Source organism: Micropterus salmoides, unplaced genomic scaffold, assembly GCF_014851395.1.
Source record: "Micropterus salmoides isolate LMB-PRFRI ecotype aquatic unplaced genomic scaffold, ASM1485139v1 Ms_hic_scaffold_4, whole genome shotgun sequence".
Taxonomy (NCBI): domain Eukaryota; kingdom Metazoa; phylum Chordata; class Actinopteri; order Centrarchiformes; family Centrarchidae; genus Micropterus; species Micropterus salmoides.
Window position 1 is genome coordinate 39116151 of NW_024043372.1, and position 19828 is coordinate 39135978.

Genomic DNA, 19828 nt, shown 5'->3' on the forward strand with positions numbered 1-19828 from the left:
TATTTCATGTAAACACGCTGCTTTTCCTTTTGATTATTTTTGACATATATTACATCTGACATATATAGCAATTTTCAGTTGCTTTGGATGAAAGTGTCAGCTAAATGAATAAATGTGATTAGGGATTCTGGCTGACAAGTCTTGTTTTGGTTTGTTTTTCTCATAATCAGAATTTTAACATTTATAATGTCTGCATTAATTATATTTGAATCACAGAGATGCAGTACTACTTTGTCAAAACTAAAAAGAGATAAAAAAAAAACAACAGAAAGACAAGTGCCATTTTACCGTTCCTGTACTTTCAAAAAATGTTTGTCTTTTTAGCCATTTCACTACAGCATAGGTTCTTACAGCACAAATAGCTTAGCAGCTAACAAGGGGGCCAGAAAGGTGATCGTGTGGGATCACAGTGTGCAGGTGAAAGGGGATGTCCTGACCTGTGAGATTTTTGTCACGGAAGAACCAGTGTGACGATGCCAGAACTTGCGGTAAATGGAAGAAAATTAAACTTGTGAGGTTTTAGAGAATAACAAACCCATTAACTGCTCTGTCCTCACATGTTTACCAGTAGGGGTGTGTGTGTGTGTGTGTATGTGTGTAAACTTGTTTTACTATATTCGTGGGATCCAAAAACCAGGATTCCACTGTACTTGCAGGGTGTCCAACAGCTTTGCGGGGACCAAAATGCTAGACATTACAAGTTTAAAGGGCTGTCTGAGGGTCAAGGCTTGGTTTTAGGGTTCAGGTTAGAATTTGGTTAAGGTTGGGAGAAGGGGTAGGGTTAGGCATGTAGTTGTGATGGTTAACCCCTTGACGCCGATTGTTGCGAATTCGCATCATACCTCTTCCTTTCAGACTGCAAGCCAAGATAGCTCATGGATTCACCCAAGTGTCTATTCGATACGTACCTAGGAACCTTTTGCAAGCCCTGGTTTCTCGTTTATGCCTGTTGTCGCTAATTTGCATAATACCTGAATTTATATCTTTTCTATGTAACAGTCTTCACGTAATTTATCAACAGCTTGAAAGCAAATGAAAACACAATTTTATTTTTTTATTGTAAAGGTCTAGGGATGTCAATAACAGGTCCCTACAAAGATAGTGCCACAAGACTGTGTGTGTGTGTGTGTGAAGAGTAATCTCCTGTGGGCAGCACATGGTTCAGCCAATAAGCAAAACACATCATCACATTATGGAAAATGGATAGTATAGTTTCAGGTCAGAGACGAGAGGGGTGCCTTATCTTAAAGGACCATGTGTTTTTGCCTATTGCCCAATCGCTGTAAATGTTGTATACTTCAATACTGCTGACGTTTTGCCAAAGTATGCTTTCATGTTTAGATTAATTACACTATTGGTTTTCAATAATTAGATTACAACAAGAAAATCAATATGCAAGAACTTGCTTGAGTTAGGTAATCCATTACATTGGTTTTACGTAGTAGCACAGTAGTACCCACAGCCTGTTTAATGAAGTTTATTACCACAGCAAACTGAAAATGTTTACTAATCTGCCAGAATATTTACTGTTAGGCAATCACCAATGGCAGAGCTGGTATTAGTTAGGTAATCCATTATATTGGTTTTACGTAGTAGCACAGTAGTACCCACAGCCTGTTTAATGAAGTAACTTGAGTAAGTTGGACGTCATGTCTGTGCATCCATGACTACTTTATTTATCTTTGTGGATGTGTGTGTGCATGTCTTCCCTGAGGCTCATCCATTTTTCTCCAACAGAAGTTCTTGCACCCCAGCAACTGTTTTTAGTCAGACTGGTGTCTACTGTACAAGAAATGCGGTTTTCCTTCTTGATAATAATAATAATTATGAGAATACAGCATATTGCTAAATTCTTCATATGCCAGTAGGGGAAAGTAAATAAGTATACACACACTAATAACAAAGAACGTTTTTGAGAATAAAAAAACCTTCCAGTTTACCACATTTCAGAGGAATAATATATAATTTAAAATGCTCGATATCAAATTGATATCATTCTCACACCTGGAACAAGGGTGAAACAGCTAGCCTGGCTCCGTCTGAAGTTAACAAATTCCACAAGCTCACTGATCACTGATTTCATATAAAATTCAAGGTGTAAAAATGAGATGTGGTGGTTTATGGGGGGGTCATATACCGGACTAGTGTATTTCATTCAATGAAGGTAAGAAGTCTGCAGCCCCTGACCTGCATTCACCATCAACATGGTGTGTTGTTTCCAGTCTATATGCTAAGCTAAGCTAACCTAGCAGTAACCTCACATTTACTTATTTACTGTTTCTCAGTCTTCTTATCTAACACTAAGCATATTTCCCAAAACGTCAAACTCCTGCTGTAATGTGTCAGTTTATACTCTCACATAGGCAATTTTTATACACGAGTAGCTTCACTTTTAATACTTTAAATACACTTTGTTGGTAATACTTAAGTGAATGCAGGACTTTCACTTGGAATGGAGAATTTTTACAGTCTAGTACTGCAACATGTACTTGAGTAAAGATTCTAATTTCTTCTTCCACCAATGTCATATGAGACTTAGCTTGCTGTGCTCTCAGGATGTCACAAATAGCTTAGCAGCTAACAAGGGGGCCAGAAAGGTGATCGTGTGGGATCACAGAGTGCAGGTGAAAGTGGATGTCCTGACCTGTGACCCTAGAATCAGCTGTGTCCTCCACCTGCATTTGTGACATTGAACTTATGGCTTCTGTAAACCTGCTGTGATGGGAAGCTCTGGGGGATGTATTCATTGTAAATTAACTGAAAAGATAATGTAATAATAATTTCACCAGATTAGTAGTGTTTTATAGTTTTACTTTTGCTTTGTAAAATATAATTTTTGCTTAGCTCTTCATTATAAATCGTATGAGTACAATGTCACGTTAGAGCAGCATTCATCATGCACTTTGACCAGACTACCCTCCAGTGCCCTTACGACCACCACCATGCACTCATCCTCTGACAAACACACTCCACACACTCTGGGACTTTCCTGCTATAGAAGTATCTGAAGTACAAATACACTTGTTCTCACACATTATGCAACATGGTTGGAAACCTTGTGTTCAGATCAAATATGACCCATTTGCCATCAACCAGACAGGGTCCCCATGATTCACGACTCTGTGCCGGTGTGATTCATTCCTGAAGCAGAGACTGCAGCATGTAGAGGCCGAGGTGTCCAAGAAAAGACCTGCAACCAAGACATTCTGCCAATAACCCACAAACAATAGAGCTGTCACCAGGCGGGAAAAACATTTTGAGCCTTTTAATTTACTAGGAATGATATAACTTCTTTGAACATGAAGAGGGGTTCTGAATATTACTGATATTTGGAGTAGGTACCCTGATCACCTCAATGTTCTTTACTGTGCAGTACAAATATTTGATTATAGGCCTCATCATTGAAAGGAAATGTGACCTTTCTCTTTCCAGTCACCATTTTTCCATTTACTTTCTTTGTGTAATAGTGGTACTGATTATCCCCCTGTTACATGAGAGGCTAATAACTGCCCCCGACTGTGTCTGTCTGCTGCTTGCAGGGCAATTACTGAGTAAATCTGGAAAAAACACAGAGAGAAAGAAGTTCAGTAGCCACAAACATGCAGTTGACTCACGTGAGTGCAATCAACACATTTAGACTGGATGATGTCTAAAATGTGTGTGTGTGCGTGGGCATGAGTCATTATTAGAGCAAATTTCGATCCTTGGAGGGCAGCAGGAAAAACCTCACAGAAGAAATCAGTGTGGATGTAGAGTAAGCAGTGAATAAGCATCAGCTAACAAGCCTTGGCAAACATTACTAAAGCTGGCTGAGTCACTGAGTGCAGCGGTTACTGCTGTATTACATTATACACATTACTGCATTCATCACTTGTGATGGTCAAGGATCCTTTAGTGCCTTTTGACTTACAGCTTTTAAGCCTCGGCAGAGATCCGTAGATATGACAAGGCAAATTTCAAAATAAAGTTCTTGTGTCTGACAGATTTCCAAGTTGCTGCACAGCAGGCGGGTAGAAAACATGTATGTTTGATGTGTATGAACATTTCCAGTAAAACGTTGAGGGGAAAATACAAATGCTTTACTAACTATGTGACCAGTTTGTTCCCAGGCTGTTTCTGACTTTCATTAGCTCAGTGTTAAGGGTGGTTCCCTACAAGACTGGACCTCTTCAAGCACTGTTTGCAAGGTTACCAGCTCAGCCACATAATTATGACACTGTGACTGTCTATGTGGCATGTGTGGCCTTTTAATGAGGAAGTAACCTACTGTGGATTACGTCTGACTGGACAACAGTGCTTTATTCGTCAGTGAGAGAAGCTCCACTACTAAAGGTACTGATGTGTCACGATGGTGACTCACTAAAGTCTGTTCACTTTAAAGATCATGCGTACATGTGCTGTACATCTTTAGTAATGATCAGACATGCAAACTGATCAGGCGTGAAAGACGTGAGAAGGATACACAAGCGAGAGTCTCAAGGAACCACTTTCTCTGTTAAGCAGCATGTCTAAGCCTTGCCCTCTTCTTCCCTTCAGCTGCCTTATAGACCTCCATCTATGACTGTCAGCTTAAAAAGAATGCAGCGTGTAACGTGAAGATACTTTTATTATGAAATGGGATTTTAGGTGACAACGCACTTAAGGATGCCTCTTTTTTGAGAGAGATCACTACAATGCATACGTGTAAGCGTTTTGAATTACAAATTAAACTGCTCAACAAACTGGTTTGTGAATTCACCTAAGTTCAGTGATAGATAAAGGTAGAATTGGAAACGGCGCCATATATGTTATTATAACCATTATAGATGCACAGTAAACAGAATGACAAACAAACCAGGTGACAATGGTGGCTCATTTATGTTAAAACGCTCGCTATACAAATACCGGTAACCTACCTTATTATGCGTCATCTGTCTAGACGACACCACTTTTTTAGACATATTTTTAGGGGGGGAGAAATATATTCGGACCAATATGGTATTATTAAGTTAAAAACGGTTTTCTGGCCATGATTGTTTAAAACATATAACGTGCCTTATTCATTTATCAGCATCGTATTCAACTTGTAAAATGGAGGTCAGGCTAATTTCTGTTAAAGATAGCAGAGAGGAGCTAGCTCCTGCTGGAATTAGCTTACATATTGTATAGATAAAATGCATTTGTCTACTGCAACAAGAGAAAGATCCCAATATATTTTATCCTGTTAACGTTAGTCTACATTACATCCAGGTTGCTGCCACTGGTCTCCATAAACTAACAATTAGCTTAGGCAACGTTTTGGTTACTAACTTTGGGCTAAGTTATAAAATTGGCAACATTACTGTTTCTGACAGGACAGTTAACATTGTAAGCTAGCTTATGTCTTACCTTAGGCATGCTTTCTTGGCCATAACTTGTCGAAAGGTGTAATGTTGTGTTGTTCAAAGAACATTTCGTTCATATGATCTAATCTTGCATATGACTCAGGAGGAACGAGTAGTCTGAATAGTCTTGGACTCTTACGTTCACTTGTCACACGGCAGCTGCATGGGCTCCATCAGCACAGGAAACAGAATTGATTAGTTCACGACTCTCAACTGTGGGTCTCCGGGTATGAGTTGTTTATTTGTCACATGACAGTTCGGCTACTGTGGAGCAGACATGAACTATTTGTTCACCACTCACATGGGTCCAATTAATATCATCTAGCAACCTTGAATCAACACACACAGACCCTGTATCTACTTTCTACAAACACAGCCCATCTCTGATTAGTGTTGTGTCGTTCAAAGAACATTTTGTTCATTTGACCTAATCTTGTATGTGACTCAGGAGGAACGGGTTGTCTCAGTGAGTAATTTGTTCACTTGTCACACAGCAGCTGCATGGGCTCCGTCAGCACAGGAAACAGTATTGATTAGTTCACGACTCTCAACTGTGGGTCTCTGGGTTTGAGTCGTTCATTTGTCACGTGACATCTCGGCTACTGTAGAGCAGGAATGAACTAATCGTTCATCACTCACATGGGTCCTCCTTGGAGTCTGTCTTCATTCGGCAGGTTGAGTAACTGCCAGCACCGGGGAATGAGAGGACTCAGTCACTGAGTCACTGGACTGACATTATATATATATATTTTGATAATTTTGTGACATTTAATAAAGCATAACGCTATTACAGCGCAGTTATGTTGTGCTAAGTTATAGTTTCAACATAACCGCACTGTAACTTTAGTCCTGCTAGTGTTTACAGCCAACAGCTGATGACAGTTGTTCTGGGTCCACTCCAGAGCCCTGACAGAATTCTACCGGGAGCCAAATTACCAAAACATTAAAATCGTTGGAATTTGGTTGTGGCTCCACGGGGCTTTATAGAGCCATAACAGAGAAAGATCAAGAGGTGAATTTGTGCAATAAACTTTGTCAATTAAAGCAAACCAGGCAGCCTTCCGTGTTTGAGAACTTTAACCGAGTTGAACGGATTGAGACATTTTTTTAAATAGCACACATAAGAAACGTTACCATAAAAAAGTGTAATGCTGGCATATCATTTTGCTAGCATGTATAAAAATCCTGCTGTTTCAATCATAATTTACCTCTGAAATACAATCTAGGCCATCAGCTTACTCCTCTGTCAGCTGTCACACTGGTCACCGAAGGATTGATCGTATTGCTTGTAATATTCATTAAACATCCATAAAGTTTATTCATTTTTTAATTTTGCTTAAGAACACATATCATTCCATGAAAGAGAAATTAAGTTAATGATCTGACAACATACCTGCATATGTAATAATATACTGTGAATTTATACTGCTTCACTCTGGAGAAGACTGCATGGATTCATATGTGTAATCTCTGCCATCTAGTGGAAAATAGGTGCAATATAAACAACAAATCCATTTATTCCACTGAATAAGCCTGCTCATATCCTCAACATATTACATGACAGGGTGCCGCACAGATCAAAGACTGATCACGTTGTAGGATGAAATGAAATTTGCCAAAGAGACAAGAGTTTGGCTTTGACTATTATGATGACAGCAAACATAATATCAGTCAGTAGATTATCTCTGAAGTCACAACAGATTTGTAACATCACAACCTGAGTGAGGTGTTATTAACTGATGATTATTACAGCACATGTTGCACAATGAAACACTAAAGAAAAGGTGTATTGCTGCAGGAATAACGTGTACAAACTGTATCCATTTCTTTGTCTACAACAGCAGTCTGGTGATCAGTTAAACAGTATCATTTAATAGTGTCTTTTCCTTTATGCAATATATTCAGTCATATCTATTATCATACCCACACACATGCACTGCTACAGCATGGAAGAGTGAAAGTACAGCATTCTCTGTGTAATTACACTAGAAATATTTGATCTAAAAATCTACTCAAACTCAGTGTTAACTGCTGTAGTGCAAATCGTGTTACAGTACAGTTTATGAACCTAAAATTACCCAGTCTGTAGCTAGATGATGTTAAAAATATACAAATGTTGCAGTCACTTTGTCTAACTTAATAAAAAAATTTAATCTACAAATGCTCACTTGCTAGCAAGCTCCACACAAACACAAAGACACATAACCAAAGATATGTTCCACATATTTTCTGTCTAAATTACTAGACATACGCTACAAAATAGTTTATTCTCCATGTATGCACTACAACGTACAACGCAGAAGTGTCACATACTGAAAGGATCAAGGAACGCAACTTGGTATAAAGAAAGAGCCAGCTCCTCCATTGTGCATGTGCGTGCTTACATGTGGGGCTCAGTGTCAGAAAGCCCAGCAGGGGGCAGTGTTATCTGTTACATTTCATCACACAGTCACAATCCACAAGGGAGTGGAATCACTGATCTGATGTCAGTTCCTGCAGCTACAGATACTCTTCTTCCTTTACATACAGGATCTCATGAGCTGAGCTGGGAACCTGGGGTAAAAGGGAAAGATGGGCGGTCAAAGGTCGGACGTTCATTCAAAACTGATACCTTCAATACATGAAAATTGACTGGGAGGTATTTACTGAAACTCCATTTCAGGACACCTCATCCCTCAGGTAACTGCTGGTAACCATAGAAACGATACATAACCAGTTTCCTGTCTAATTCGTCACACCTGATGGATGTTTATGTATCTCTTTTGTTCTTCTGTTTCTTGGTGTTAGGGGTATGGCCCATGCTTGGATTCAGCAACAGCTGAGTCAGTCTAAACTCCTCATTTCCTTTCAACTTTTTACCAAATCTTCTGCCAGTTGATTATTGAACACATATCTGAATTTCCAGAAATGCACTGCTGCTGCTGCTGTAGCTTTGGTTGCCACCAGGTGGTACAGGTTAGAAGAAGTGCTGACACAATGGCTCAGTAACTGGGTCAGCGTTTGACCTTGGTTTCAGGCTCTTTGCTTTTAACTCTTTCTTTATTTTAACTTTTATGTATCCCAAAGAGCAATTGGTTTTCCCTCCCGTTGATTTCTTATTTAGTAAACAGTAATAGATTCTGGAAAGTCACAAACAGCGAGGATCAATCTCTCTTCCAATGATTTGTACTGTGCGTTGCGTAGCCTACAAAAAGTTCAAGACAATTCAACTTCGGCACCAGGCGGGCGTGTGCGTGAGGCGAGCACAACTGCGACACTTCACCTCACAGTAACAGGGACACTTGCTACTGAACATAGACTGTTTCTGTTCTCTGATAAAAGAAAAATGTTTCTGCTGATACCTGTTCAGAACAAAAACAAGAAAACAGGTTTATATCTGTTAACCTGTTGCTCAGAAGGTGCCTGTTCTGATCGCGGCTCTGGACTCTAACTTGTTTTAACACGCTAGATAAAAAGTAATTCCCTGGCAGTGGCAAATAATATTTTATATTATTTTCAGTTTAATATTTGAGTTGATCATATTAATGTTTAAGTTGAGATTTACAAGAAATATTTTATTGCTACCGTGTAAAGGGAATACTGCTGGTTAAAAAGCACCTTATTTGTTAAAAGTGTTTGCAAACCACATGTTATTGCACTTTTGTGTTTATAGCAGTACATTTAAATTAAAAGTGCGCAATACACTACTTTAGAATTCATTATTCAATTTTGCGCATAACCATGCAATTAATAAAAATAAATAAATAAAAAATTTTGATTGTTGCCCAGCACTAGATAAAATACAAAAAGCAAACGTGGGGGTGGGGGGTGGTCCAAGGTTGACCTTCCTAATCATTGACTGAATACAACAATAAGAATAAAGTGTGGAACCACCCCACCCCCCGCCTCAGTACAGGATACCTGGTTGACTCCTCCCACCACCAGGAGGCGATCTCTGATGACGATGGAGGAGGTGGAGCATCGGGGAAAGGTCATGGCAGCCAACCTCTCCCACTTCTTCTTTTGAGGATGAAAGGCCTCGACCGTGTCCAGCGCAGAAGGCTCATGACCTTGGAAAAGATATCAGCCCAATCAAGGCTGTTTCTGTATTCTGACTGGCACACAGGCTACTTCTCAGGTAGAAGCTCATATTTCACAGGAAAACTAACAATAGATGGATGAGTGTGGTTCAGTTTGCTATCACATTCATTCAGTCTTGTGAACACTTAGGTAAGGTTAGCTAGGTTACTTTAACCAATCAAATTGCAGCAACATTCAATCAATTGAAAGTGCAGCGTAAAAGCAGCAACCAAGTTTAGTTTACGATGCTCCCTCTTACCAAGTCCTCCTGCTACCACCATCCGGCCACGCAGGAAAGCAGCAGCAAAGTCAGCTCTCTTCGTCTTCATCGCCACCGTTTCCTCCGACTTCAACCAGGTGCCTGCAGAAGAAGAAGAAACCACATCCAGTGTTTCCCCTAGGATGGAGTTATAGCAGCGGAGGTGAAGCAATATTTTTGCATGTCCCAGCAGTATTGCTCTTGTGTCCATGAGCATGCGATGCACGTCAGAATAGTTTAAAGTATAGTTTTCCCAGTTTAATGTGAGCTTTAGCTGAATGTTTTGGTGTTGGTGGTCATGGTCAGGGTGGTGGGGTGTATGGGGGTCCTCCCCCAAGAAAATTTTACGTTTTTCAATGACAAATATGTAATTTCACATCACATTGGGCCATTATATTCACCATATGTCTGAACAAAGAGTTGGAAAAGCTAGAGCAGATAATAAATAACCAACAGCCAAAGATCAGTCTACTGGAGGAACTACAACCTTTAGATTTGGGGAAAGTTATTTGGTTGGTTATGATGCTCCACAGTGATTTAACATTTATTAATATGACCTCAGAATCTTTATAGATACGATTGTTTGTGTTTGCCTTTTGTGTGCAACATGAGAAACCTCCTCCCTTCTGAGGTGCATTTTATTTGCACATTAAAATCCAAAAAGAAACGTCTCCTCATTAGTAATAAAATACAGCTACCTGTTACTTTCTATTGAGCTAATGTTAACTTACATAGCAGCCAAAAGACGCAGCCTGCTGTTGAAGCTTTCCTGCTCAGCTCAGTCTGAAGGGGAGGGGAGATGTTAGCTAACTTAGCGCTAACAGGTTTCACTTTTTCAGCAGGTGGGAAACAACAGACTTTTCTTGGTCTTGAGAAGCCGAAACACTGTAACCAACACCGTACATTTACTGCCAGAATATTTTCCTTGAGAGGAAGCTAGCCAAGCATTGAGTGTTGCCATGCTCCCACAGTGTGCGAGTGAAAACATCTGTAGCGCATAGTTTAACTATCGTGGGAAATTCAGCAGCGGCGGTGCACCACTGCTGAATGCATATAGGGGAAGCACTGACATCTGAAATGGGCAGATGTGTGTTCACAAGCTAATGACAGAGCAACTAACCTGTCAGCACAGCTAGCTCAGTTGTTAGTGCATGTTTAAGGTAAGGTGTTCCAAGCAGGACTTGTTCTTACAGTCCAAGCAAATTTTACTCTAGTACGTTGTTATTTTGCTTCACATTGAATGGAAAAACAATGCAGGGTTGTCTGCCGTTGAAACTAGCTAAACTTTCTCAACGTCTATGAAGGCGCTGCGTTGGTCAATTAACCACATGTGAGCACACATTCCCGGTGGATTACTTTGTAACCCAGGCGCACGCAGGTGCAGCAGTGAGCAAGTACCTCCACCAAAATAGCTATTAGCAGCTTTAATCCCAAAATATTGGAAACAACATTAAAAACTAGTCAGGCCGCAGGTGTGGAAGACATTTCCAATTTTCATTTAACCTCCCTAATGACATGACACTGAGGAATGACAATGAAGACAATTTTCTACAAAGGTTGGAGGAGAGGTGAGCTGAAGCACTCCAGATGATAAAAAGTAGAAGAAATGAAAACATAGCCATCAAACAATGTGTCTGTTTCCCCAGCAGATTCTGGTTTTGGTTTTACTTTTAGGTTCTGTTGCTGCCAAATCTTTTTTTATCTTTTTTGTTTATCTGAAGGAAACCCAGACTGGAGGGAATCGTGACAGAGGAAGAAAGATAACTTCATTAGGGAGCAAGGGAAAGAGAGGAGTGGAACAAAGGATAGAGACAGAACAAAAAGGGAAAAAACAATGTCCTGGACCAGCTCGTTATCTTTGTCTCTCTGTTTTCTGGACCTTTCTCATACTTATTTTTACATTTTCTCTCTTCTATCACTCTTCCTCATTCTCTCTCTCTCACTGTCTTCTTATTCGGTTTTCATTCTCTTCCTCTGTTTCTTTTACCTTGCTATTTCTCCCTCTTTCTTGTTTATTTTCCATCTTTCTCTGAAAGAGGCAGAGAGAATAAAAGAGTTAAGCAGCCAGATGGCAAGCCTTCCTGCACGTTGCAGCAGTTTGTAATGAAGAGCTGCGCTTTCCTTTCCGGCCCGGTAAATGCCACTAAAGAGAAGAGAAGGAGAGCACAGCTGGCTGTCTACTCTGTTCTCTCCTCCTGTTCCAGCAATTATGTTATATGCTGAATGATATGTGTCTGTAGTATTAAAGCGTGTGACAGTAATGTATAGACCTTCCTCTCTCTGGAACTGTTTGCCGTGCTTTATAGCTCAATAGCTCAAGAATCTACAAAATGTTTTAAGAAGCAATCATACAGGTTCTTGAAGACAGGCCTGTAAAATAAACAAGTAAAATACAAATACATTTATTCAACACTTTTATCCAAAGCAACTTACAATTGCTATACCTGTCAGAGGTCACACGCCTCTGGAGTAACGATGGGTTAAGTGTCTTGCTCCATCGCCACACACATTCTTTAACACCCACCTATTATTGTTTGTTCTGCCTGTTAATCAATTTAAATTGAATTGTTTAAATGCTTTCCATGTGTGGCTGTGGTATCATTTCATTTTTGGAAGCAAACATAACTTTTAACTATTGTTTACTGTATCAGAATCAGAAATACTTTATTGATCCCTGAGGGGAAATTCTTTGTCACAATTGCACACATGTCAAGGCATAAGGAATAGAAATAGTAATATGTACAATATTTACATTATTAGAGAATTATTCTGGTGAACAAAAAAGTACTAGTGAATAAATAGCAGCAGAGAATATTGCACATTAATTATTAAACAGATAATATTACACAAAAATAGATAACATGGTCCAGTTTAAAAACTAACTAAGTGTCCGTGTGTCAGACACTTAGAGGGAGGAGTTATAAAGTTTGATGGCCACAGGCAGGAATGACTTCCCCTCACAGTGCTTGCCGGCTTGTAAATGTAAATATAAATGCTCTGTACTTGTATAGCGCCTTTCTAGTCTTTTCAACCACTCAAAGCGCTGGAGAGAGCTGATAACCTGAGAGCCGGAGGAAGGGGGAGTAGGGAGGTGAGACAGCAGCTGAGTTAGTGGGGGGATGGGCAGGAGCAATGGCATCAAATCTGTTAAGGAACAGATTAAGTTTGTTGGCCCTGTCCAAGATGCCTTCAACTCCTCTGCTGCCAGTCGGTCTGAAGCCAATGATGTTTCTCACGCCGCTCCAGACCTCCCTCATGTTGTTCTTCTAGAGTTTCCGCTCCAGCTTCCTCCTGTACTCCTCCTTAGCCTCCCTGATCTTCACCTTCAGGTACTCCTGAATGGCCCTCACCTCTTCCTTATTCCCATCTCTGAAAGCCCTCCTCTTTGCTGGGACAGTTCAGTCCACACAGAAGTTGATGTAATCTGAGCACTCACTAAGCCCATCTATGTCCTCTCTAGTATGGCAGCTCACATACTGGGTGAAGTTGGTTAGTGTGGTGGTCATGGTGACGTGGTTGAAGTCACCCGAGATCACTATGAGGGCACTCGGGTGTTGAGTCTGGAGTTCAGCAATGGCGGTGTGGGTGACGTCACACTCCGACGTCAGGTTGGCAGAGGGCAGAATGTAAACAGCAATGGCGATGGCATGTGAAATTTCCCGTGGCAGACAATATGGCCCGCCCCCCAGAATCCGTGATTGTATGGTGAACTGATATTCCTGATTGGATAGTCAAATAACATGTTAATCAGAGCATCCCCATTGGTCATTCAGTAGTATGTGTCAAATGTGGGACAAAAGTACTTGTAACTGTAGGTTTGTTTTGTAGCTTTAGAATTTATCCGTACCTGTAAACTTTGGGTTTTTCTGATATTCAGATACACATTCAAACATTTCCACACAGCTACAAAACATTTTCACAAGTACAAAATTACAAAATCTTAATAGGAGGCTCTACTGAAAGTCCACAGCAGCATGTCGGTTGATCCCACGGCTTTATTGACCCCCCCCCGAATCAGCCAACTGCACAAGGTTCCTATCTGAGTAGTCAATCTGATACTATATCCCCCTTTCTAAACAGGATATTCCCTGTGCAGATGCAGGAATGAACATTAAGAGAATTTCTAACTGTAACAGAAGGCTCTTCAGATTACTTCTTATACTGCAAAATATAATCCATTCCATCATTAAAATGTTATCAAGATCAGTAACAGTGATAACACATAATTATGGCTTCTCAACTTTTGCCATTCTGTTCAGCTATAAAACACTTTGAACATGTGCTTCTGAAAAACTTAATTGGCTTCTAATAACAACAAAAGCTGGCAACAATCAACTACTCACTGCCCTCCTCCATCAACTCAACAGGTGTCATTTCTAAGGTAAGATGGAGGATTCCTTATTCGGGCTGGGAAACGTCTCTCACACGCTGGAGTCTGCTGACTGGCGTCAGGAACAGTGCTCTCTTGTGCTGGCTCAGTTGAGTTGGCAGGTTTTTCAGGAGCCACAGGGGTTGGGGAAAGATGGTATCTGTTTCTTCGCAGAGTACCCCCGGGCTTCTCAATGATGTAGGACCTTGGCGTGCCGGCAGTAGACACCACAGTGCCTCTTTCCACTGTATCTTTGACCCACACATGATCACCGGGGTGAAGGTATGGCATGTCGCGTAATCTGTGTCTTCGGTCATAGTTCTGTCGCAGTTTTTGTCTGTACGTTCATTCTGTCCTTTTCAAGTTATCTATGTCTGCGCTCCCTGGGCTGAGCTTGGATGGAATGACAGGAACTGGTGTTCTTATTTTCCTTATTTTCCCATCAGAAGCACAGTGGGATTGTATCCATTTGCCAAGGGAGCAGCTTGATAGGCCATCAGGGCGAGCTAAGGGTGGCTGGATGTCTTGAGGAGACTTTTGTAGGAAATGGGTACTGGATGTCACATGACTAAAGCCCCAGTCCTGTGTGAACTTTCTGAAGGTCTCGGATGCAAACTGTGGGCCATTGTCTGAGTGGACCACTTCAGCTATACTATGACGAGTAACGATAGATCACAGCTCCAGGTGTTGTGGATGTCATTTTGGCCACTTCAAAATATCTTGAGAAATAGACCACAATGACCAGGTATAGTATATAGTATAGGTATGTTTTCTATCTGGAACAAATCTGCTTCTACAGTAGACCATGGTCTTGGCGGGAGCTCAGCAGGCATCATCGTTTCTCTGAGATGTATTCTCTCACGGCTCCACACATCACATTTCTCTATCATTTGTGTCAGCTTTCTGCTGAGGCCTGGCCACCACACTGAATGTTTAGCTCGCTCTCTGCATTTTGTTATTCCCAGTTGGCCCTCGTGCAGCTTGGACAGGATGTGCCCTGAGTGATGCTGGGATGACTATCCTGCTGCCAAACAGTCCCGATGCCTCAATGACCTGCCCCAGGAACGTGATCCTGTCCTTGGAAAACTCACACTTGTCGTTAAGGGTCACTCCCACCTTTGCAGTCGGGACAGTACTTTCCACAGTCTCTCATCGTGTCCGTCTGTGTGGCGATTGTAACAATATCGCCCGAACGAAGTTAAGAAAGTGGTTAGCCGAGATGATTCCTTGGACAGTGGAATCTGCCAAAATCCTGCGTTGACATCTATCTTTGAAAACACTTTGGCCCCAGCAAGCTGTCCTAAGGTGTGTTCAACTGAGGGGAGGGGGTGCTTCTCTCTTATAACTGATTTGTTCAGCTCTGTGAGATCGGTGCGTATTCTCACCTTGCCCGTGCGTTTCGGCACTACCACCATAGGTGCACACCATTCAGTGGGCTCCTCTACCTTTGAGATAACTCCCTGCTGCTCCATATGGTCCAGCTCCTCTTTTCCACATATCAAGCAATGGAAAATACAACATCAACCTACAAAGTGGATGCAGAATGCAAGCTACAAGACTCGGAATTAGTGCTTAGTGTTCCAGGCTGGATTTCCCTCTTTAAATTACAGTTGTGTCAACACTAGACTTATGGTCCAATCCTCTCAGACTGAGTTTCCACTGCAGACCCTATTCCTATTTGCTTTGGAGGGATTACACAAGTCTGCGACAAAATCTTCTTTGTAGGATGCAGAGAAAACACCAGCATGCATTATTCTACTCTGGAGGGAGACGGCGGAGGAGAATAAAGAGATGGAGAGACAGAGAAAATACAGAGAGGAAGAATAGAGACAGAGAGAGAATACAGGAGATCCGATTCCCCAAAGACTGGGCTTTTGAGTCTGTGTGGGAGTAACTTGGTCCACAGCTCTCCTCTGTAATTGTCTCCTTGTGATTAAAACTAGAAAAGGATTGTGATTGGTTCTCAGTCTTTGATTCTCGAGTCTGTCTGTCAAGTGTGAAATCTCTGCCGACCACACAGACGATGCTTTTCAACAGAATCTCACCATTACACTGCCATTTTTAGTAATTACATACTGGCCTACAGTCACGGCTAAAACAAGACCACATTGACTCTATCGTCAATTCTGCTCCATCCCATCTGCTTTCAAGTCTCTTGGGTAGTTTTTAGCATCTCAAGCAGGATATAAATCAAATACAGACAACATGGAATACAATTTTTACTAGTTGGCCCCAGGGGGACTGCATCATTTGTGGTTTTCCTTACTGATGCCTGAAGCCTCTGATGAAAGAGTTTTTGTTGGATGCAGTAAATGCAGTAGAATCCATCATGCTATTAGTATCAATAACAGAAACTTTTGGATTGGTTGATGGAATGGTAGATGTCTTTTCCCCGGTTTCCATCTCTCAGACAACATAGCGGGTGCCCTACATCATGCCTGTCAAAGTGGGGTCTGGGTACCCCCAGGGATCCTTGAGGGGGTGCCAGGGGATCCCCAGCACGAAGAGGAATCATTTATTTTCACTATAATTCCATCCATAAGTAAGACACATGAGGTCATGGGTTTTTCCTCCTTTTTTTCCCCAACCTCCAGGTTTGTTTGTGATCAGTGAGTGGTGTTCACCATTAGATAGTACCAACCCCAGAGCAGGGTATGGTAGAAGAACTGAATTCAGACTCTGGTTCCTTCCATTGTAACACATGTTTGAGTCCTGAGTTCTTAAAATAGTCCCAGGACCCCTGGAAACGGGCAGTGTCCAGTCGTGCAGATAGCTTTGATTTTAGTGGTCCAAGTTATGAGACTTCTGTCTCCACCACAAATATAATAGAGTGGAGCTTACAGCACTGTGGTGGAGGCAGACGTTCCAGACACCTCAAAACCTGGCCAAGTAAGTCCTAAATTATCTGCATGGCTGGATACAACTGGAGGAAACTGAGAAAATATTTTTTAGTCATTTGGGTGAACAGACCCTTTACACTGCTTTAAAGTTTTTCATTCTCTGTGTGAAGTTTCACCACTTTTTGCTTTTTGGTCGTACTTGTTGCAGCTTGCCTGCAATAGCGAAACATCACCAACAGCCGTGTGTCACAACACTGGTGATATGAAATGGAATAGCAATAGAATATGACTGTGTGACGACAGATTGCATGACAGTGTGATATTACTGCAGATGGATAATAAAGCAATCTGTTTCTGGAACTTGTCATTTAAAGCGCTCCTCATCCCCAGCCCTCCCCCCACAGCTCATCTCCTATCTCATCTCCACCAGAATTAGATTGGAGAAACAGGGCACGGTGCCCTCCCCGTGTGTATGCGTATGCAGTATATGTGTGTGTCAGAAGGCATTTTCCTCCCTTCTTTCCACCTCTACCGCTCACACACAAAGTGAAGCTTCACTCATTGATTTTTGCTCTCCTTACGGTCCCTCCTCAATTTGTTGACCTGCCACTCAGGGTAGTCTTTGTCTTTTCCCTGTGTTGTGGGACACACTCTGAGTGTGCACAGAATTGAGAGAGGAGCCTGTTGGAGTGCAAAACCGTTTCTCTTGCTGTGAATGAATGTTTTGTGTGACAGTGAAGTCAAAGTGAAGATAAATGCTGTCAGTGAAAAAGGAGATAACTAAACATGTGCTAATACAAAAATAAAATGTCTGTGGGATACTGATAATCTGTGCAATGAAAATCTAATTTCATTAATTATCCGACTTCATTCTAACTTAATTAACCAACTCTAACATAATGACTTATTTTCTGATTGCATACTTGATTGACAAGGTCAAGTATGCAATCAGAGTGTGAGATGAGAAGGTCGACATACACAGTATCTCATGTCTGTGGGTATGGAGCTGAAATCAGGAGGTATTTAGCCTTGCTCAGCAAGACTGGAAGCAGGGAGAAACATCCTGCCTTGCTGGCTAGCTGTAAATCTGAATGTACTATGACACTCACTGTCAGCGTCAGTGGACATTAAAAATCGAGGCAGCAGAACTGGGGACATTGCCCTTTTCGTCCCACACACTCAAAACCTGGCTCCTACATTACCCACAATGCAGCTCCACCGCTGACAGTTTTGGACTTGTAGTCTTCAGCCCCACCCGACGCTGACTCAAGTAACAACACCTAAGGACATTCATCAGACTCATGTGTAGTCCATGTCCCCAGGACCAGGAAACAGACTGATGTGTAACGCTGACTTCCCCTTTAGCATTGTGTACCTTGCTTGTTTAACCTGTGCATGTACAAAACATTTGTGTTTTTATGGACATGCGTGTGCCTGTACAGAGACCAAAACCTGTTCTAACCGACACACAGATGTACCCTAAAATCACAATTTGGCTTTAAATTTCTGCTTGTAGCCATGTACAGGTTTAACATGCAAGAAACATCAGACAGCTTGAAAAGATGATGGTGTTTTCACTTTGGAAAGAGCCAGGCTAGCTGTTTCCCCCTGCCTCCACTAAATATGCTAAGCTTAGCTAAGCTAACCAAGTTTATATTTTGTTTTATGCTTGTATGACAATAAAGTTTGAGATTGATTTGACTCTTTTCTCCTTCTGTAAGAAAGCACATCTGAATATTTCCCCCAAAGAAGAGCTATTCCTTTAAAAGCCTTTTGAGACTTACTTTCAAACACGTCAACAAACTGGTGTTTAAGTTTTGCATCGGAGCTGCATATAAAGCAGTATTTTTTATACATGCCTTGAAAGTCGTCAACCTCTCTTGATATGCTGTCCTCATTCCAACACTCCACTGAAGTTACGTCCTGCTTATGGGTCTGGAAGGCTGAGTGCAGTGGCAGGTAATGGAGGTGTGGACCCGAAAGCAGAAACAGACGAGCAAGGTGCCGTTCTAGTGTTTTATTCAAATGAAACTTAACGGAGGAGACTTGTGAGAGCCAGCCGGGAAGCCTGTGGCTGCTCTGCTTGGGAAGTTTACGTTAAAGGTTCAGTGTGTAAAATTTAAGGGCATCTGCAGCTCCTCTTTTCACCCTGGCATGCTGAGGTTGCAACTTACAACCAAATGTCCAGTCTACCACTGCCCCCTACCCTTTCAAAGTGCATAGGACAGCTATGGTGACTGACACAGCACAAAAGGTGTAGTTATTTTGAGACAGCGATTAATCGCATTGTTAGGCGCAAAATTGAATAATGAATTCTAAAGTGTATTGCGCACTTTTAATTTAAATGTACTGCTATATACACACAAGTGCAATAATATGTGGTTTGCAAACAGTTTAAACAAATATGGTCCTTTTTACCAGCAGTATTCCCTTTACACAGTAGCAATAAAATATTTCTTGTAAATCTTAACTTAAACATTAATGTGATCAAATCAAATATTAATCCAAAGCTGTTTGCCACTGCCAGGGAATTACCTTTTATCTAGCTTGTTAAAACAAGTTACCATCAGAGTCCAGTTTTCTTGTTTTTGTTCTGAACAGGTATCAGCAGAAACATTTTTCCTTTATCGGGAAGCAGCATAAACAGTGTATGTATAGTAGCAAGGTGAAGTGGTCAAGCACAAGGTGTAGCGACAAGTGGGTGCATTCCAGTGAAACTGTCGCAGTTGTGCTTGCCTCACGCACACGTCCACCAGCTGCCAAAGTTCAATTGAACTTTTTGTACGCAACGCACAGCACAAATCATTGGAAGAGAGACTGATCCTCGCTGTTTATGAATTTCTAGAATCTATTACTGTTTACTAAATAGGACATCAACATTATTAATTCACATGGCAGAGCATCCCCACAAAACGAGATTAAGGCCTATCAGGTAAAG

General features: G+C 41.4%; 1 protein-coding gene across 5 annotated transcripts in view; it reads right to left on the minus strand.

The window, feature by feature from the left end:
- Positions 1-7215: 7215 nt before the first annotated feature.
- klhdc8a (kelch domain containing 8A) overlaps positions 7216-19828 on the minus strand; it is a 35731-nt gene continuing 23118 nt past the window's right edge. For all 5 annotated transcript variants that reach the window (XM_038697750.1, XM_038697746.1, XM_038697747.1 and 2 more), the window contains 3 exons: positions 9682-9783; positions 9264-9412; positions 7216-7916 (listed from right to left, as the gene is read on the minus strand). In XM_038697750.1, the coding sequence (XP_038553678.1) occupies positions 7863-7916; positions 9264-9412; positions 9682-9783 (305 nt within the window). In that variant the 3' untranslated portion in view covers positions 7216-7862. The remainder of the gene's footprint in view (positions 7917-9263; positions 9413-9681; positions 9784-19828) is intronic.